The 21,287-nt window shown below is 50.1% G+C and overlaps 1 protein-coding gene across 1 annotated transcript; it reads right to left on the bottom strand.

Annotated features, from left to right (window-relative positions):
- Positions 1-10,493: 10,493 nt before the first annotated feature.
- Gsx2 (GS homeobox 2) lies at positions 10,494-12,032 on the bottom strand. Its single transcript, XM_059276026.1, has 2 exons — positions 11,447-12,032; positions 10,494-10,834 (listed from the first exon to the last, which is right to left on the bottom strand). The coding sequence occupies exons 1-2, from the start codon at positions 12,030-12,032 to the stop codon at positions 10,494-10,496; spliced, it is 927 nt and encodes a 308-aa protein (XP_059132009.1).
- Positions 12,033-21,287: the final 9,255 nt, after the last annotated feature.

The raw sequence follows: 21,287 nt of genomic DNA, 5'->3' as shown, positions 1-21,287 counted from the left end.
AAAGGTGTGCACCACCACCCTACTTCTGCTGTGGCTTGCTATTAGCCCTGACCCCCAGGCAACTTTATTTATTAGCATACAAATAAAATCACATTTCAGTACAAATAAAATATCACCATACCAGCCTGTCAGCTTTTTATTAATCAATGAGAGTGACACATATTCACAGTGTACAGAAGGATTATTCCACAACATCTCCAACCCCATATTTTTTTTTTTTAGACAAAATCTTACTATATAACCCAACTGGCCTAGAACTCCCTATGTAGACCCAGCTGGCTTTGAACTCCTGTCTCTGTCTCCTGGGTGCTGAGATTAAAGTTGCGCAACACCAGGCCCAGACTGATGTGTACTTTTGAGGCTGCTTTTAAGCTTTGATAGACAAGTAGCTTTGGTCTGGGGCTAATTTTGCCTCTGGACATGAATATGCCATCTGAATAGAAGAAAAAAACAAAAACATAGGAAATCTTTCATTCTGGTCCCTGGGAAGTAAATCTTCCTAGTAGTGTGTCATGATGCATATCAGGGTTGGAGAAGAAGACAGACAAAGACCTCTTTGTGAGGAGAAAATACTTGGTAGAACCAATAGATACACAACAGCTAACAGGCCTTTAATCCCAGATAGTTGGAGGCTAGCTTGCTTTACATAATGAGGTCTAGGCCATCCAGCACCACATAGTGAGACCTTGTTTTAAAAAAATAGGATGTCAATTGACTTGGCTTTTACAGAGGGATTGAGTCAGCCATGGAAAGCCTGATGAGCAACCAGGCAATCACTGAGCTGGATTATGTATTATCTATCTATCTATCTATCTTATCTATCTATCTATCTATCTATCTATCTATCTATCTATCTATCGCCCATCTATCAACTGCCTATCATCCATCTGTCTGTCTCTCTCTCTATCTATCTATCTATCTATCTATCTATCTATCTATCTATCTATCTATCTGTCTGTCTATCTATTTATCTATCTTTTAAGCGCTGGGGCCACTCTGAACCCAGAGCCTCCAGATTTGCTACTGAGTTATAAATCCTCAGCCTTTGAGCTAGGGTTTTTCAAGAAACTGGTTTTTGGTCGTCTGATTTGTCTTAGTGTATATTAATGATAAATGATAATTTTGTTATGAGACACTCATACATGTGTGTATATAGTGTATTTTGAACATATTTAAATCATAGTCAACCCCTGTTACCCCCCTTTGTCTCCCTCCCACTGCTGCTGATCCCCTTCCTCTTTCCAATCAGCTTCCCTTCTATTTTCTGTCCTGAGGTGTTTTCTTTTTCTTTTTTCCTTTCTTTTCTTTTCCTCTCTTCTCCTCTCCTCTCCTCTTCTCTCTCTCTCTCTCTCTCTCTCTCTCTCTCTCTCTCTCTCTCTCTCTGTTATTTTTCAAGACAGAGTTTCTCTTTGTAGCCCTGGCCAACATGGAACTCACTCCGTAGATCAGGCTGGCCGCATACTCAGAGATTTGCCTGCCTGCCTCTGCCTCTTGGGTGCTGGAATTAAAGGCCTGTGCCACACCACCAGGCTCTTTTCTTTTTTTTTAAATAATGATGACCCAATGAGTTTCATTAGGGTTGCTTACAGGAAGATGCACACCTCAGCAATGGCAACACCACTGAAGAAAATGTCTCCTCTACCCCAACAACCTTTAGTTGAGAATAAGTCCTCAGGGAAGGGAAGGGCCCTAGGAGCCCCTCCCCGATCGGTGCCAAGGCGTCTCCTGGTCCAGCCTTGTGCACATGTGCAGGTAACCGCAGCACCTATGAGTTCCTGAGTGCCATTGTTCTGTCATGTCAGGGAACTGATCAGTCCAGGCACTCCCCACCTTCCTCTGGCTCCCACATTGTCTTTGTCCTTCCTGTTAGAGGGAGAGAGATGCTCCATCTACGGATGAACAGTCATCCACCACTTACCCCTTCACTTTGGTAAGTCGGGAGCTTTGAAAATCTTTTATTTTTTTTAAATTAATTTTTTGCCAGGGCTAGACCTGTAATCCCAGCTACTTTGGAAGTTGAGACAGGAGGACTGCACACTCAAGTTGTCAGTGAAAACCACAACTGACCACGACAGTGACCACAATGGCTGGCCACATCAATGCCCACTGCAGTTGACCAGCACAGTGGTCAACCACATCACACTACAACTGACCAGCACAGAAGCCACTAAGGTTGACATCATAGTGAACAACACATGTGTCAGTGAGCTGCTGAGTCAGTCCAAGGCCAGCTTAGGCAATTGATTCTTAAACAGGGAAATGAGGTCGAGTGAGATGCCTCAGGGGGTAGACTGGCGACCTGAGTCGGACCCTCCGGACTCACATGGTGGAAGAAGAGAACAGACTCTGGAAAATTGTACATATGTACTTGGCACGTGAACATCTGCCTGATTGATTAATTGGGTTGATTAAAAAATTAAAGAACAAAATGAGCTGTAGATGTAGCTCAGCTGGTGGAGTGTTTGCCTACTGTGCACAAGGACCAGGGTTTGGTCCCCAGCGCTGTATCAATGGGTTGTTGAGGGTCATGACGTGGAGGCTGGAGAATCAGAAGTTCAAGGTCATTTTTGGCTGCCTAAGGAGCTTGAGGCAAATAGGTCTAGATGCTCTGTCTCAAAGTGATTAAGTAAGATGAAAAGGGAGGAGCTGGGAATGCGGCTTTGTGGCAGAGTACTTGCTTACCCTGTGTGGAGGCTCTGAGTTTGGTCCCTAGTGTAGTCAAATTAAAAAAAAAAAAAAAAGAAAAGAAAAGAAAAAAAGACTGTTTGCAGAGATTCGCGGATTAGTAGAAGCTGAAGGAATTTTCACTCAAGGCTCGAGGGGAGCCTGGTTAGAGCCTGGAGTCTTGGGAAAGATCTCTGAGAGAAAGAATTTCTAGAAAGACAGCTGGGACCTAACAGTATTTCCAATAAGCACTCCCCGCCCCGCCTCGTCCCGCCTCCTCGGGTTGTTAGGTCACTCGGAGTGCCACTCATTCACCCCTGCCGGGTAGAAGCTACAGGCAAAGGCCTGCAGATGCTTCGGGTTATCTAATAAAATCAGTGCACTCCACCTTTGCATAGAAGGGTGGGAGGGGACCTAGGGGGGTAAACGGCCATGCTAAAGTAGGTTAAGAACCTCATTTATTTAGAAGCAAACATTTCGGAGGGGAGGGCTGTCAAAATGAACCAACAGGAAGTGATGCGGACCATCCCTCTTCTGTATCTTCATGGGAGTTGATGGTTCAGATGCTCAACACCAGCCAGCTCTGTCCCACGCCCTAGCGAAGCCTAGGACACCTGAGTTCCTGCGCAGTGATGCAGGGCAGGAGGCCGCGAGGTCTAGGTGGAGCAGGCTAGGACTGGGAGGCTGGGCCCCACATGCGTCCTGCCCATCCTGGGTATGGGGTCTGCCTGGCCGGACTCTCTCGGGAAGTCGTTGAGACCATTCAGAAGACTCTGGCCTCCAGACAAGAGGGGGTTTCCACGTGGGCAGAGGCGATGTCGTTCAGGTGGCAAGGATCCAAGGCGGAGCCTTCTTCCCCTCGGGGTCCACTCACTGCCCCTCCCCAGTCCCAACCCCGAAAAGGACACAGACACAAAAAAACTTTTGCCACACTATTAATATATTCTGGTTTCCTCCCACTTTCCCAATGGGCTACCAGCTGCAGAACTCCTGAATAGAAAGCTTAATTGTGCTTTGTCATGCAGAGTACCTCGATTTTCTATAGAAGGTTACAAAGGGCCATTTGAAGTGTTTCTTTCTGGTCTAATAGTGAGTCATTTGCATAGGGCACCTCTGCGCCTGCCAGACCCAGGTAGCTGCGCTGACGCTCCGGGGGCCTGGGATAACAAAACTGCCCGCCGCTTCCAAGGGGCGCCCTGCCGATCTCGCGCCCCGCATTCCCCCCACGGACTGTTCTCTCAACTCCCAGGGGTCACTGCCAGCCCCAGCAGCTGATGCGGGGGACTTGGAGCTGAAGCCTAGCAGGGCGCGCCTGACCTCGGAGCGGCCTTGGGCCACCCTAGGCCAGAGGAACCTCCTCCGTGCCTATACTAGACTCGGCCTTCCGAACCCAAATGTTTTTTTCTTGCGGGTCCCAAGACAGAGCTATTTCCCTGGAGGCGGAGTCCTCCAGGGCTTGCCTCCTACCTACAGGCAAGGGGAGATGCCAAAGGAACTAGAAACCGACCTAGAGTTAGAGACCACGCAGTTCCTATCTCTTGGTTGATTGGCAGGGCTGCCTACAGACTATCTTTTCTTGTTTCTTGTTTTGACACTTCAAATCCAGGTCTACGTGACATATAAAGCTAATAAAATTCTAATTTCATTGTTAATCTTATTTCATTGCAGTATAGGTTTTTACCCTCACACCTGCATGGCAGGGTGTAATTCCATTAATAAAAAAAAAATCAACATATTCATTGCATGTCTTTTCCCTGATGATATATTGTGAGCAGTGTGAGTTGAAAAAGCCATTTATTCCCACCGTGAATGAGCCTGCATGGGGCGGGAGCTTCACCTGCCCCTCAGTCAATTAGGAATGTATCGAAAAGTCTAGCAGAAAACGAGTTAAATTAACCGTTCGCTAATTTCCTTGTGTCCCTCCTACATAATCCTCCCTTTTCAGCTTGCCCAGAAAGTACCACATGTTGCAAGGTTCAAATAGTGCCTAATGAAACAGTGACTAAACGCTTCTCCCCTCCAGCGCCGCGGACCGGGAAGCCTTCAAAGCCCACCCTGTTTTCCTGTCCTGGTTCCCGAGTCTTAAAAATAAAATAAAATAGAAAGTAAGGAAGTTTCCGTGGCAGAAACAAATCAACGACAACAGAAATATTCAAGCTGCCAGCCAGGAACTCTCAACCCAACGATCCAGCGGGTGAAACTCGCTGCCCCAGCCACTGCCAGCCGACGGCGGGCGGCGTAGCGGGATTCCGAAATGCCTCCGCCTCATATGGGGTCCGCAGCATCTGCGTCTGTGCTTTCTGGCGGGCCTTGGAAGACTGGGTACCAGGGCTAGGATACTTGAGCTAAAGCCAGGGTGGATTCAATGGGAAGAAAGGGGGGACGGATGGGAGAGAAACAGTGGGAAGAGAAAGTGGCGCGGGGGGGGGGGGGGAGAAGGAGGGAAGGGGAGCAGAGACAGACAGAGACAGAGACACACGGAGACAGAGAGAGACAGGGACGTCTCTGTAGTGGAGGAAGAGGAAGAAGGGGGGATAAAGACAGTGAAAAAGGCAAGCTAAAAGATAACTGGAGGGGAGCAGACAGACAGACAGACAGTAAACACACACAGTCCAGTCTAAACTCCCTTCTCCCGGCCCCAAGTGTAATCTCAGCAGGCAGGCAGGAGGATTACTCTGGCCTGGGCTCCAAAGATAATTTCAGGTCAGCCCAGGTCTCAGAATGGGACCTTTTCTTAAAACAACAGCAAACCAACTCCCTTCTCCCAAGTTAAAACCAGCTCCAAGCTTAAGTTACTCAAAGCCTGTGGAAACCTCGAGGTGCCTAATAATTAATCGCGGTCATTAATTAGGAAGGAAAAGGGGGAGATGGCTTGCTGCTGCTTGACCCCAAACCATTTAAATTAGGCTTTGTGAAGGTGGTCTCTTAAGGCAGCCCTCTCCCTCCTTCCTTCCTATTCTTTTTCTTTGAAGCCGTCAAAAATTTCCATTATAATCCCCAACGGTGGTGCGGGGCGGGCCGGGTGCGCGCTCCCTCGCACTTCCCAGCAAACTGAGGCCAAGCTGGCCCGGGCTCCGGGAGCTGCCGGCTGCACTCGGCCCAGCCCGGAGCTCTTTCCCATCCCGGCAACTCCCACCTGTCTTCCCCCCACCCCTCTGCCTGCACCTGCTGTGGATTGTTTCTCCCAGAACTTCAGAAATCAAGTAGCTGCCCAAGAATTAGTCTCGCTACAGTGCTCACGAGTTAAATAGTCATCTCTCTCCCTCTCTCTCTCTCTCTCTCTCTCTCTCTCTCTCTCTCTCTCTCTCTCTCTCTTTCTCTCTCTCTCTCTCTCTCTGTCTTCTGTCTCTTTCTCTCCCTCCTCCTCCCCTGCCTCTCCTTCTCTCCTCCTTCCCCCCTCCCTCTCCTCTCCCTCTCTCCCCCTCTCATTTTCTCCCTCTTTCTGGAGACTGGAGTTCCTTATTTGAAATGGTGCCGCTAATACAAAGTCATCAAAGCGCTATGGTTCTTGTCTTAAAGTGACAGCTTGCTTTATGGGGCTGTTTTAAATACTCTCCCTCCTTTTCAATGTCTCTCTATCCATCTTTGTCTGCTCTTCAGAAATGGGGACAATATAAAGCCCAGCCTGGCGAGCTCCCCACGCTGGGCCTGGGCAGTGCCAACCCCCGCCTTTAAGCAGATTGAAATTGTCAGTGCTTCATTAATCTGAAACTAGTTACTTTCGTAGGCGCAGAGCACACACTTCCGATCTGTCCAGATTCTCTGAGGGGAGCCCCTGGGGCCTTCCGGTGTTTGGGGTGGGGAAAGCTCACCAAAATACAATTGGGTTGGAGAAAACAGGGCTCGGGTGCAAGAATAATAAAACACGGTGGAAAGGGGGCTTCCTGAAATCAATAGACCAAGGAAGCACAAGCCCTGTTTTTAGAGACAATGGGACCCCCAGAATTTTGGAGAATGCACTTGAACCTAAGGAGCTAAGGTTCTGAATCTACCCTAGAGCGCCGTTGGGAACTTGAGGTCTCACGTGCTTTGGGTCTCCTTTCTCCAAACAGGAGAAACTTACTTTCAGGTTTCTTCCAAAGTCGGATTGTTGCTGTTTCTTCTTGTCTTTGCTGTCTGGTTTTCATATGAGCTCTCATTCAGCTCTGTTCCTAAGGCACATCTTTCAGTTCCCACTCTCTTCTGGCCTGGCTCAAACTCAGCTTGACTAAGCCCCTTCAAGAATCTGCCTCTGAGCTGCAGAGCTCTGGCGGGCCTGGAGTTTCTCCTCTCCTGTGATGTGAGCTCAGGCTTTCTCCACTCCTTCCCCATTAACAAAGACAATACAAAAGACTCCTCTGCCCGTCTTATTTCTAGCTGGCTTAGAATAGCAAGTTTTTGGATTTCATTCTATCTAATTTAAGAAAGAGGCATCTGTGGGCACTTTTTTTTTTTTTTCTAAAAAGAGCTCAATTTCAGTAATGTGAGCCTAAAGATTTATAAAATAGATTTATATTAAATTATGTTAATAGAAGCCTAGTAAATGCACCAATTAATTGCATGGAAAAAATGTTCCTTTTTAAAAGGTCTGTCACCTTAACAGGTACATTCAAAGATTCTCTGTGAATAATGAAAATAGGAACAATTGCTCTGATGCACAGAGCTGCATTCATCCTCTGGGACAGCTTTCTGTTTGGGGAAGGTGGGAGGAGCTCCTTTTAAAGAAGTGATTGCTCCTTTAAACCCAATTTCCTCTAGCAAATGGGTTCAATTGGAAGTGTCAGTCTCTTCCTCGTCCTGAAGGCTGGGCTGAAGCTCCCTTCCCAGAATTCTCCTCCCTCTCACCTCACTGTTCATCAGCTTCCCCCAAGCCTTAGCTTTCCCTGAGCACCTTCCCACCTTCCTCAAGGGCATCATCTCTCAAGGAAGGGGGCCTGCAAAAAAGGAAGGATTTTTTTTTTTTTTCTTAAAGAGCTGGATCTAGAGCTTAGTTAGGGTGCTGGTGTGAGCCTGTACAAAGCCCCGCTGGGTTCAAGCCCCAGCACCACATAAATCAGGTCATGTCAGCACTGAAAGATGAGGGGAAAGGTTATCCTTAGCTACCAAGACAGTTTGTAGTCAGCATGGACTACAGATGCTGTATTTAAAAAAGAAAATTAAAAACCCTAGTATTCTTCCACTTGTTCTTAGCTTTCCATTTACACCACCACTGCCACTTAGTTCTCTTTCTGTCCCTGTCTCTCTGTCTCTCTCTCCTTCTCTGTGTGTGTCTCTGTCTGTCTGTCTGTCTGTCTGTGTATGTGTGTGTGGGGGGGGTGGTCTGTGTGTGTGTGCATGTGTGCATGTGTGTGTGTGTGTGTGTGTGTGTGTGTATGTCTCTCTCTCTCTCTGGCACACAGGTATGCATGCTTGACGTCTGCATTACTGCATCTATGTGGGCACACAACTCCTTTTACCACCTGTGACCAACTTCATTTAGCACCTACCACCTTTATGGCAATTGTCTGACTAGTCAGTGTGGCCCAAGCAAACTGACACAATCCTAATCAGATAGAATTGGATGGAAATGGTGGCCAGCAGAGGGGTTGGGGAGGGGCAGAGGAGGCTAGAAAAGGAGGACTGTCCTTCCCTGAATCTTGTTTTTATTTAGGAAAGGAAGTAGCAAGAAACAGAGCTCTGATGCATAATTCAAACCAAACCGGTCAGAATAAGAACTCCGGAGAAGATCTGTCTAGTGGCACCAGTGTCTCCATTACCTGGGCTACTGACATGCCAAGAATAAGTTGTTGGATCCCTTTTGCCAGGGTTTACAATTGAGAAGCCTTGCCTGGGGATACAATCCCTATCAGACCCTTGGCCTAGAGCATGTGTTGGTCACTGGATGGGGGAATAGAAGGGGAAGGCCTTTGTTCCCCCTTTCCTCTCTGAGTTGAGCCAGGGTACAGGGGTGAAAGGTCATCTTCCTTGTGTTCTGAGGCTCCTAGCTGCCTAGGGTTCTCCAGGTTGGATACAACACCTTCAATGGTTCTCGCTCACTCCCTCTTTTTAGTCAAGTAATCCGGGTTTCTAGTATTTTCATTTCTCTTTTCTGGTTGTGTTTAAGGATTCTGAGAGGTTGTGTTTTGGGTAAAGAGCATTTGGTGGGTTCCCGAGTGGGACACTAGGAAAGCCGGAGTCCAAGACTGCCTAGTAGACACCGTCCACATTGGCTCCCAATGTCTTAAACCTTCTCCAGTGCACCCAAGGGCACGGTGGCTTGCAGCGCTTGATCTGATGGTTGTTGGTAGACTATTTCCATACTTGAGCCTAGTGTCTGAGAGTTGACTTAAAGGCTCTTAACCTAATGTGGGTAGCCAGATCCTAGATCCTGGAAGCGTGATTCTTAAAACGTGCACAGTAGCAGTCCTCGGCCAGGATAGCAGCGCCAGCTGGCTCTCCTTTCACCTGCTGCAGAACCATGCTCCACACACACAGCTCCAGAAGTGGTAAGCTCCTGGCAATTGCATGGCAAGAGCTGGCCACAAGGCCCAGCAAGGTTACAGTAGGGGCTGAGATCCTTACTGGCAATGGAGCTGAGTGTGAGCCAGACCCAAGCGCAGGACAGTGGGGAGTAGGTAGGTGTGCACATAGCAAGGGGATGGAGCAATAGTCTGCAGAAGAGGCTTTGCTTTGGGTTGGAGTAGGCTAAGAGGCGGAGGGGATCATGGGTGGGGTGGGGGGGTAGGTGGAGGGGGGCACCGGAGGTGTCTTTGTCCTGCTTATTTCCAGGAAAAGAAATTACCCTCTTGAAAAGCCCACCCCTAGCCCTTGCAAACATCTTTCCTCCCACTGGCCATTGGCCCTGGTTGCCTAGAAGCCCATTTCTTAGGAAAAAAGGAGGTTGGTTTTTAGGAGATAGGAAATGCAGCCAGTTTGAGCCCTGCTCCCCTCCCAGCCAGCAGGACAAACCCTGCTTTCCTACGTGTGAGGGTCACAGAGATCAGGCCGGCTGAGCACCAGTTGCCAAGGTCCCCGTGACATTGTCAGTGTCCCCTAACTGTCCCCTGTCCTGGCAGCTGTTTTGGTGAAAGGAGCACTACCTGGTCGCCTTCAAATGAGGACTGAGGTGTCTTTTTAATAAGAAGTCTCTGTTGCACACAAACCCTTAAGTTCCAAGTTCCGTCAGCTGGGTGACCCACATGATCGCAGCCGGGACTTACCTCTAAGTCCTTACTCCCCACATGACTGTCTCTAGATATGGTGTATGTGTGTGTGTGTGGGGGGGTGAGGGCAAGCACCACAAATTTAAAGTATTTATTTTGTTTCATTTATTTAAATAAATATAAATATAAATTTTATATAAAACTATTCACATACAAAGGGACTTCCAGAGACTTGAATTTAAAACTCTCCCCCACCCCGTGAAAAATTTCAGAAAAACAAGACCTACGGAGTTTAACTCTATATTAATGGCAACCTCAATGGTTTCCTTTCAAAACAGTAACAAAACTAACGAAGAAGGCCCTGCCTGATCAAGTTCTGAGAAAGACAAGGCTGGCAAATGACATGCGCGGTTTCAACCCACTCCCCCTATACAGTGTTAAACTTAAATCAACCCTGTTTTTTTCCAGTTAGACGAGACCGACTCGAATTCTAGATTATTTACATTAAAAAAAAATCCATAACTCTGAGTGGAGTCCCAAATAAAGAGTCAAGAAGTAGCTTCAGAGTCAGGCCCAGCTTTGAACTCTCTGGACTTCTCCGAGTTCCTTTTCCAGGAAGGGTGAAGGCAATGAACTAGAACTTTGGTCCCTATGCTGATTCAGCAGGGGCTGCCGGGGAGCAGGTAGCCTGAGAAGGAGCATCCTCCTTTACAAGGGAGAAATGTCCTTGTCTTCGTTAGCCGAGGCTGGGGACAAGGAGTCCTCGTCCTCTGAGCGTGCATAGTGCGCCTGGCTACCCACGCACTTGCAGCTGGCGTGATTGTTTCGCGAAGCGCCTTTCCCCTCCTTCTTGTGCTTCACGCGACGGTTCTGAAACCAGATTTTCACCTGCTTCTCGGACAGGTTCAGGTACGTCGCGATCTCGATTCTCCGGAGCCGGGACAGGTACATATTGGAAGAGAATTCTCGCTCCAGCTCCAGGAGCTGCGTGCTGGTAAATGCTGTCCTCATCCTTTTGCCGTTGGGTACCTGGCTGGCGTCGGAGCCTCCTACGGACCCAAAAGAGAGCAGAGGTGAGGTGCAGGGAAGTATCCCCTACTCTACTTGCCAACCGTTGGAAAGGACGGGTCTCCAGAACCCAGTCTAACCCAACAGACCCATGCTCGCCCCAGTTTCGCATTCTGTGGCCTGTTTGGGAGGGTGAGAGACGTCCAGGAGAATTAAGACCTTCTGTATGCGCTGGATTCTAAGTTAAAGGACTAAGGAGCGCTGGGGCTTGCCCTCCTCTGCTGCCTTCCGTCCGCCTCAACCAAAGGCACAGAAACCCTTTAACCAGCCGGGATGCTAAAATGCCCTAATGAACTGAGGTTCAAACACACCCACCCCCAAACCTCGCTCAGGCAACCTCCGGTTTCTCTGAAGTCACGATCCAGGTCCCCAACGCCCGGATAACACACGACACTTGCGCACCTGTAGAGCGAAGTGCCTAAGGCCTCACCTTAGAGGTTGACAAGTGAACCCCCACCTCCGTGGAGTTGCTGAGGACGACCTCAACAGTTCCCACCTCCCGCCACACCCCGCCCCCGGGCTCGCACCTCCTCCCCTGGCGGCGCAAAGTTTGTTCCCGGGACGCGCGCGGGCCCCCAGGGCCCCCGCCCTACCCATGGTGAGGCAGTGGAATCTCCGCGGGTCCGACACGTTATAGGTGGTGGCGGCGGCGCAGACAGGTGCGTGGTGCTGAGGGTGTCCCAGGGCCGCTGCGGCCGCCGCTGCAGCCGCCGCCGCCGCCGCCGCCGCCGCTGCCGCTGAGCCTGGCTGCTGGGGCTGGTGATGGTGATGGTGGTGCTGGGGCGGGTGGTGGTGATGGTGCGCGTGGCTCACCCGTGGGCAAAACTGTGGGTCCCCGGGACCGGAAGAGAACTGGCTCTTGAGCAGAGGTAGGGCGCCGGTGCCCCCGGTCGCCCCGCCGCCCGCCACCGCGGCCCCCGCGGCCCCCGTAGCACCGCCGCCGCCGGCTCCTGCGGGCGGGCGAGAGGAGTGCAGGTGCGAGGTGACGCAAAGCGGGCACACGCAGAAAGAGCCGCTTTTGCGGGACGGGCAGCCCGGCCCGGACACCGACATCACCAACGGGGACGGCATGCCTAGCGGGATGAAGAAATCCGGCCCTGGGTGCGATTCCGGCAGCGAGGGTGCGGGCCGCGAGGAGTCCTTGATGATGAGCGAGTCCACATAGAAGGAGCGCGACATGTCGACGGGGGATGGATGGCTTGTCCTGCGGGCCGCGGCTTCTCCTGGCCTCTCACTGCCTAGAGAGCTCGGCAGACGCGGGGGCGGTCAAGCCCTCGGGGACACGGAGGTGTCGGCGTCTGGGGCGTCTGGGATTCGAACAAAGGGGTCCTTGGAGAAGGTTAGTCCTCACGTCCCCCGCCCGGCGCCCCGGCTCCAGGATTTTATAGCCCCCACCCCGGCACGTGATGCTGCGGAGTACCGCTCAGCTCAGGCTCCTCCGCAGCTCCCCACCCTCGGGATAGGCTGCCCGAGTCACAACAGAAGCGTTGGGGGGGGGGGGGCGGGCAGGGAAGAACGCGGGGGAGGGGGAGACTTCGCAAAGTGTATGGTTTGTTAATTTTGCTGGGGGATCGACCTTCTGTCCCCGCTTCTCCACCTTTTCTGCAGAAAATCTTAGCGGTACACCCTCTGTCCTACACTCTCCCTTGCCTGATCCTCTGTCCAACTCTTCACAGCGATGCGACGCAGAGCGCACCAGGTGGGGACTTGCAGGCCATTTAAACTAAGGTACCCAATGCTTCCAAACTCCTCGGTGTCAACCCTGGCTGCACAGTAGAGCCTGAGACTTCTTCTGCCTTGGAGCAGGGTGTGTGATCGTGGAGGGGAGGTCGGCCTGGTCTAATCCTCACCACACTCATACCTGCCCTTGCTCTCCAGCTTTTAGACTTAGCCAAGGTCATTCGCACTGGACAAATCCAGTAACTGGACGAATGGGTAACTTCCCGGCTAAGAAACCAAGCGCTCCAGGCCGGTGCTACATCAGGTCCCAAATGTCTTTGTGTTTGGGCTTCTCTTGAGGCCACTCAGACCAACGACCCTTCTTCCTTGAGCATCTTTCTAGTCAGCAGTTCAGCCTTCCGCGGAGGGGAGCTGAGGAGTCGCCCTTTTCTTATTCCAAGCAGTTACATAGTTTTACAAGCTCAACCTACAAACGCCACTACGAAATACTTGGAGAGGACCAAAAACAGCCTTCCTAGAGACTGGGGTAGGAGCTGGAGGAGGCCTTGGGTGTAAGTGATCTCTTGCTAATACCCCCTACCCCGCACCCTCCATACCGATGCTCTTTGCATCCTCAAATCCTAAAGCTAAAGAAGGGCGTAGAGCTAATGGAGGAATCCTGCCTGTACCTATGAGGAGTGGCTTGGTACCAGAACTCCCTTCCGTGGCTCAGGAAGACTTGTGAGCCTTGTGAGAGAGGGTAGCCGCCACCACTGAGGCTCTTGGTTTGGGGGGAGGGGGAGTCAAGGCAGCAAAGATGACGGCGGTTTCTTCCCTGTCCTTTTGCTAAAATGGCTAACTTCAAGTGTAAGTTCATAACAGCGACAAGGAACTTGAAGATTGGACTCCCTCAACCTGAGAAGTGCCCAAGGACAGGAGACCCCAGCTGGAGGCATGGTTCTCTCCATGCCCTCTGGCTTTCTCTTTCTCTCCCCCTACCCATCTCTGTGACCACCTCTTTCTTGCCTGATGGAGGAGTATAATTGGGTTGTAGGGATGCCCCGCTCTAGGGAGCCCAGGATTTATGGATGGCAATTAAAGTTTTATGAATTGCAGCTGAGGCTGGTTATTGAGCTATTTGAATGTGATTAGAATTCAATTAGAAAGTGGTTAGTGGACGGTGGGTCTCCAGAGTGTAAACAGACAGCTATTCCAGAAATGTGCTAATCCAACATCTTGTGACAACAATTAAGGAGTCTGGGGCTGAGCATGGGGCCACTCACTTGTAACTACTTTTGCATCGTAAGGTTTGCCTATACAGCCTTCAAGGGTGCTCATTCTCATCTAGCCCACCCAGTCAAGACCAACTCTAAGCAACCCACTCTCTCCTGCCCAGCAGTTCCTGAAATCCTTCTAACCCTAGGAAAAGTATTTAGAATTCAACAATTGAGAGGCTTGACGGCAGATTATTATTTTTTAAGATATTTCTTTTATGTATATGAGTGTTTCGTCTGCATGTAAGTATGCACACCACCCTTGTGCCTGGCACTCTCAGAAGCCAGAAGGCATCACATCCCCCCTGGATCCAGAGTTACTGATAGGTGTGAGCCATCATCTGGATACTGGGAACCAAACCTGGGTCCTCTGCAAGAGCAACAAGTGCCCTTAATTGAGCCATCTCTCCAGCCCCAGAGTATTTTTTTAAGGCCTAGATTGTTCGATGGGGTCAATAGGTTGGTGCTTTGAGAACATAGCCCTTTTCTCTTTCCTCCTCTGGCGAGGTAGGTCATCTATAGTCCTTTGGGGGCTGGTGCTTGCATGACGGTATTCTCAGTGGCTTCTGGTGTGCGCCCAAGAATTGCTGTGTTCATGTTCTGCAAATGGTGTTTGTGTGCAGCAGACCCATTCATTTTAGGGACTCCATCAAGCAGGAGGCTTACATCTTGTTTGGTTTATGTCCGACTGTGAATGCATTCAGCTTCCACTGTCAAGGGATTTTGAGAGAGGTGAGGGGTGGGGTGGTGGTGGTACTGATGACTGCAGGGGAGCAGAAGCTTCAGGCTAGGCTGAGTCTGAGAGCTGGACTGAGAAATCGGTTCACCAGAGTCCTTTGCAAATTGCATAGGCCCACCGAGAGCAAGTGTTTGGGAGCTGTATCCCCTCTTATAACCTTTGCTCTTTCTTTTTCCCCTAGTTCTCTATGTATGTCTTTTCCCTCCCCCCCCCTTTTTTTTTCTAGAAGTCAGCTTCACCTCTGCCCCATGCTCCAACAAGCCCACCCTCTGTATCCTGGGCAGAGCTGCAACCATTGCCCCTGGAACAGCACCGCAAACGGCTCAGAGCAAAGGAGGATGCCATAGGAACCTTCTCCCAAGCAGGCTGGCAGACAGGCAGCACATGCCCAGAGTGCTTGCCCCAGCGCACAATTTTATTTCTCAGTGATTCTGTCTGATAAAATTTCATCGTCCATTAAGTAAGCCCCAAAATGAGGGCTCTTATGAGCCTATAATGAGCTCTAATTGCCAGGACTCGGGGAGCCACGTGGAAGGATTTATTCGGTATTAAGCAGTCGGGTACAGAGTACAGGCTGTTACCTTAGCCATTACTTTCATAATTCAAGGAGAAAATTAGTTCTTTTAAGGGGAGGGGGAAACCCTTTACTTCCCTCTCTTTTGCTGAGGCTGGCAGAGGCTGGCTGGCTTTGTCTTCCTTGAATGCAAGCAGTGTTACAAACGCAAAGGTAACAAAATTGCTTTTCCCCATTCCCAGACAGAGCACCCTCATCCTGCCCTCAGCTTAAGAAAAAAAAAAAAAAAAAAAATCAAAGCAGCTGTAAAAAGAGCAACAGTGCCTTCTTGCCGCTGGGCTCTGAGATTGGGTTCCTTCCAGCTCAGCCTTGAGCCTTGAACGCTTGGATTCTAGGTTTCCAACGGTTTTGTAGTACTTTTCCCTCTTGCCTGTGATGGAACCTGACCCGAACCTCACATCCCTTTTCCACTTTCCTTTCTTCCAATTTCCTTTCATGGGCAAAGTGGCATGGCCTTTTCAACAGGCCCCAGAGTTCTGACCTGTTGATGTACTTAACCGTTCTTTTTTATTTTTCAGGCGAAACCCCCACTTTGCACCTACCCTTTATCCCCCCAAGGGCTCCCCCTCCCATCCTCAGTCGTTTATTTGTTGTTGTTTTTTTTTTCCTGCCCCTCTGGTTTAGCTTTGCCTCTATAGTTCTCCAGCTACAAACTGAGGCTGCAAGCAGAGCCGGACAGCCGGGGAGTTGGCGGGGGCTGCCTCGGATTTATTTGCTCCTCTTACATTGATTTCATATTAGTTTCCAAAGCGATGAATGATCTCAAAGCTGGGTTTTGTTAGCCGAACACAAACAGGAGACAGGACTTACTTGCCCCCAGCTCCCTTTAATGAGGTCATTATCAAAGCGTGAACAAGTCTATGAATGTTTTATTGAAAGCGCATCGTTAACTTGTATCCATCCTTTTCTCCAAGTGGCATTGTGATATTGCTGTCTGTGGCACATCTTACCCGATATAGCCCGAGATTTCCCCATTCTCTGTAACCAGGCAACCCTTTCTGAATACCCAAAAATTGAAAAGAACCGCTTAGTCTTCAAGAAAGTCCTCAATAATAGTGGAAAAGAACAAAGATCCAGGAGACAACAAAATGCCACAGGGGTGACTTCTCATGAGCAATTATCTCTCATTAATCAGAAGAACAGCTGCAATATTAATTTTCTCTCTTTCTTCCTCTCTTTTCACAGTCCCCAACATTTGAATAATCATAAATTTTGATTTTATGAAGGAGTCACGTTTTCAGGGGCTGGAGGAAAAGCAGCAGCTACCTAGGTGAAGACAAGAAGAAAATGCTCTTGCTTTATTTTTTTTGTTTGGGTAAAACTGTCAACAAAGAAAAATTTTAAAAATTAAAAAAAAATTAAAAGCAAGAAAGAAATGCCAAAGAAAATGAACCCCCCTCACCTACTTCTAGATGGCTGCTGTGAGTCAGGACCCCATTCTCCTCCACCCCTCCTCCCAGCCAGCACCCCCCCCCTTCCGCCTGCCCAGACCCTTTCCCTAGTAGTGCTCTGAGCAGGGTGGAGGGAAATGTCCTTGGCGTCTGGCGTGGGAGTTTCAGCTGGGTCTTTAACTTGCAAACGTGAAACCAAGCGTTGTCGATCTGACCAAAGAGACACTCTTTGGGCGTAACTTGTATTGTGGCCATCAAAAGCCCTCCAGCCTCAGATGAACTGAGGCGGCCATTCAGCAGAAATGGGGCGCTCGCTCGCTTTCCATTCAGGCGCTGGAGAGGCGATTGTTCGCAGGATGTGTAGCCAGAGTGGAAAACTGTGGGTCCCCAGATAAGGCTGTAACCTGCAAACAAGCTAGGAAGTAAAAGAACCTCATTAAAGGCAAGGGCGCAATTAGCAAATGTTTTCTCTCTCCCCTCCCCACCTTGAAAGCAGTGGGTCGGGGGGGGGGGGGAGGCAGTTGGGATCTAGTCCCCACATTCCTGCACTGGCTGAGTGATAGGCTACTGAAAGGCCCTAGAGATGTTGCTTTTAATGTAAATCAGGGCACGGCCCGATCCAGAGAGGTAACAGGTTGCAGACCCTATGCTGAGGCGGTACCCAAAGTGCTTTTGCTTCGGCCTGGTGTTTATTCAGAGTAGATGGGCCTTTGAGAAACCTGAATTCCCCTTTGTGCTCACCACAGTTACAGGAGTTCAATGGAGCCTTCTGAGAAAGGGAGGGGGCATCTTCTGAGAAAGGAGTCAGGGGTTTGGCTCAGAATTTCAGGAAAAGCTGCCTGCCTATCTACATGGCCTTCTAGCCCTAGGAGCAGAATTTTGACGGCAGCCAACCCCCACCCCCACCCCTACCCCACGCCTTGGTTTTGCACTTCACCTTAACGGCTAGTCCCTCATCTCCAAATCCTAACCATCACCCCTCTCCCACTCTCAAAGCTCTGGTCTGTCATTGGAATAAAATTTATTGAGTGCCTACTCTGTGCCCAGCGTGTGCGAGGCACTGCGGGGAGCCGGATGAAAAGGCCGAGACAGTATCCAATAGAATATTGTTTCATTCCAGGAACAATGGCCTGAGGTGGGGGACAATTATCCGGATAATTGAAGCAAATGCCCCACCTCCCTCCCTCCCTCCGACTCCAGCTCCTCTGGCCCTTCCCAGCCTCACTACTGTTTTCAGCTCTGATGGCATTTGCATAAGCAGAGCGGGGAAGGCAGGGAAAAGTTGAGTTATTCACAGAATACCAATCCTCTGCTTTGCTGCAAGCATTGGGCTGATATAGCTGCTTAATTACGGGGATCAAAACATTTTTCTTTCTCTCCTCCCCGCCATCTTTCATTTTTTTTTCCTTTTCCTTCTGGGGGACGAATCCGGAGCACTGCATATGCCAGATAAGGAATCCACAGCTGGGCCATGTCCCTAGCCCTCTCGTGTTTATTTTTCACTTTACTCAAATGAGAGTGAACGCTTGTACTTTTAAAACGATTCAGCCTTTCTTGTTTTCTACCTTGGTCATCTACAAAAACCATCTAGAACGCTTGTACAAAAAACACCCCAAGTTACCTGTTTTTGCTGGGCATGGTGGTGCATGCCTTTAAGGCAGGTAGGTGAGTTCCAGGTCAGCCTGGTCTACATAGTGAGACCCTGTCTCAACAAACAAACAAACAAAAGCCCCCACCAAGGCACTAGAGTTTTTCATGAGAGAAAGCAGAACAAGCACTGAGAAAAGCTTATTCCTGCCTCCTCCCAGTCTGGAACCTGAAGAGACTGACTTAGCCCCATAGACCTCACTGAATTCTCTGATAAATGGAAAGAGTATATTGGCCTAGGGATGTAGTTTAGTGGTGAAGCATTTGCCTGGTGGGCAAAGGGGTGCTGTGCTTAATCCCCAGCATCATTTCCCAACCCCAAAAGTAAGTGTGGATTGAGTGCCTACTATACACCAGGCTCAGGGCCAGAGAATCCAGTAGCACAAGCCCGGCCCACTGGGAGTTTGTAATACCTTAAATGGATCAACAAATCAACTTAGAGCTGGTAGGTTGCAGAAGGTCATGGGACTATGAAAGAAAGCCCATGGAGCTCTGGGAGTTGGTTAAAAAAAAAATGCCAGAGGCATTGGGTGTAAGTTTCAGTTTCAGGCTATGAAAGATCTTAGAACCTAGGGACAGGACACAAAAGCCCTGAAGAGTTTCTATTTATTTATTTATTTATTTATTTAGTTACTTTGTTAGTTTTTTTTTTTTTTTTTTTTTTTTTTTTTTTGAGACAGGCTTTCTCTGTGTAGCCTTGGCTATCCTGGAACTTGCTTTGTAGACCAGGCTGGACACAGAGATCTGCATGCTTCTGCCTCCTAAGTGCTGGGATTAAAGGTGTGTACAGCCCCTACCCCACCCCCACCACGAGTTTCTCTTTTTTAATTGAGAGAACTGAAAAGAAGCCAGAGACAGTGAAAAGAAGAAATCCAATTTCTGCACCTGTCAAATACGAAAAATGCCACCATTCTCGACGGTTTGTGAGAAATTAAGGCCTACCACCATGCCTGAAGTTTGATCATCATCATCATCATCTTCATCACCATCATCGTCAGCACCCGAAGCTGTATAAATCCTTCAGGTAGGAGGTATCAGAAGCTCAGGTGTGGCTGTGAGGAAGTCTGCAGACCAGGGCTTCTCTCAGAGCCCTCACCTGTAGGCTCTGAAGCTTTTGCACTCACTCTGGAGCTACCACTTGCTGGCTCCCTTAGTCTTCCATTTCTGCGCAGCAGCCTCGTGGATCTGAGGTGCTGGGGATACTTCACCACATCCCACACCCCACCCAGCCCAAAGTCCCATTCCTGCCATCTCCACCTGGGACTGTATCCTAAATGTCAAAGCTTTCCTGTGACCCCGAGAAAACAGCTAACTCTGCTGCCCGCTCACCCACTTCGTGAAGGAGGAAACAGGCTCCATCTGAGTGTACAAAAGTCCCCACAACGACCATCTCCAAGAGCTTTCTGTGTGTGGGAGGGGGTGCGGGTGGGGAACGTAGCCTTGCCCACATGACTCATTCCATCCCCAGCAGCTTTCTTAGAAAAAGTGCTATTATTATGGCTGCTGGTGTAGCAGAACCCCTAGACTATGGAAATTCAGAGACTTAACCTAGGTCACACAGCTAGAGACGGCAGAGCCAGGGTTCAGAGTCTCACCCGCGGTAGGGTAATACTTCACACAGTATTTCTCATAATGATGCCGTGAAGAAGGTACAGTCACTATGTACTCATTTTTTTTAATAGTCCAACCCTTGATTTGTATGGCTTTCCAACATATTAAAGATTCCAAGGCTCGGCCGAACTTGGCCCACGTGACAGAAAGGACAGACTGACAAAAGAGGAGGCTAGGGAACTTGATTTCTTCTATGCACCTGTGCCCAGAACACAGGAAGCTCTGAATGAAACCCAAACCTCATTGTTTTACTTCAAAAGTCCATCACCATTGGTGATCTGGATTTCTGTGGGTTGAGTTTCCGGTTGGGTATCTTTCCCAGCTGACTTCAAGCTGCACCTCAGCAGAAACTGGGTCTGTTTTGTTTATTCCCAGTGTTCATCAGACAGACAGACAGTCCATAGTCTGCAGAGAAGAGAATTCATACGTGCTGAACGCCTGGCTCCTTATTTCACAAAGAAACTGGAGCCTGTCAAACACCTGGAGAGGGCAGAGATGGAGCATTCAACCGCGGTTGTTAGTTCTTCCTTCTTCTGGGGGAGGGTCTCACACTGCAGCCCAGAATGGCTTCGACTTGCGATCCTCCGGCCTCAGCTTCCCAAGGGCTGCAACTTTCAAGCTAAGGCCCTCTTCTCTTTCCCCACATTCACAGCTTCCAGCGGCCAGGGTCCCCAGACAGAAAGTGAGCACCCAGGCTGTGCAGCAGCATGGGTCCCAAGTCCCCGCATTGTGCATTCGTCCCAGTCCGGGCGCAGAGGAGCACACAGCGGCAGGGGATCCTGCGGGTCCTCCAGCACCCCGCGCCCCTCGTTCCCTTCCCCTCTTCCTAGTCACGCTCGCGGGACAAAACAAGCGAATCCACACGGTCCCATCGACCCAAAGGTCCCAAACCCACCTGAGAGCCTGCCCTGCGCCGTGCCACCTCTCCATCCGCCACAGGTACACATGAGCCCCGCCCTCCCCCACCCCACCCCACCCCACCCCACTCCCGACCTGGGCGCATGCGTGGGTGTGAGGCGGGAGAACTTGTGGGCGAGCGCCTGTGTCTGGGGTTGGGGGTGGGGTGGGAGGGAGTGCAGGGACTTGAGAATCTGGGTGGCGGTGAGACACAGCGTGTGTGAGGGGAGTGTGCGTGTCCGCACTGTGTGCGCGTGGAGTGCGTGGGGACAGACGGTGCTTTATGCTACCCGAGCGTGTGAACACACGGGTGCGAGGCGGGCACTGTGAGCGGGGATAGGGTGGGGGTTGGGGAGCTGTGTGCTCACGCGTGCCAAGGGCGTGGGCATCCCTTGGAGGCTGGCAACTTGGGCATCTAAAGGGAGATCCCTCCAGTCAGAGCCCGGATGCACCATGTGGAAGGGGACTAGATATTACCCCGCCTTGGGGGTCACCCCTTTCAACGCCCCAGGTTTGCTCTTTGCCTGGTAGGTCATCTTGCCATTCATTAATGTGACGAGCTTTGATGGTGTGCCCACAGATAGATGCCAGGCTCTACGTGAGACGCTGGGGAAGCCAGAATGAACTAGCTTAGGTCTCATG

Source organism: Peromyscus eremicus, chromosome 10 (genome assembly GCF_949786415.1).
Source record: "Peromyscus eremicus chromosome 10, PerEre_H2_v1, whole genome shotgun sequence".
NCBI lineage: Eukaryota > Metazoa > Chordata > Mammalia > Rodentia > Cricetidae > Peromyscus > Peromyscus eremicus.
Note: the sequence above shows the minus strand (reverse complement) of the source record. Positions and strands in the feature narration are given on the sequence as shown.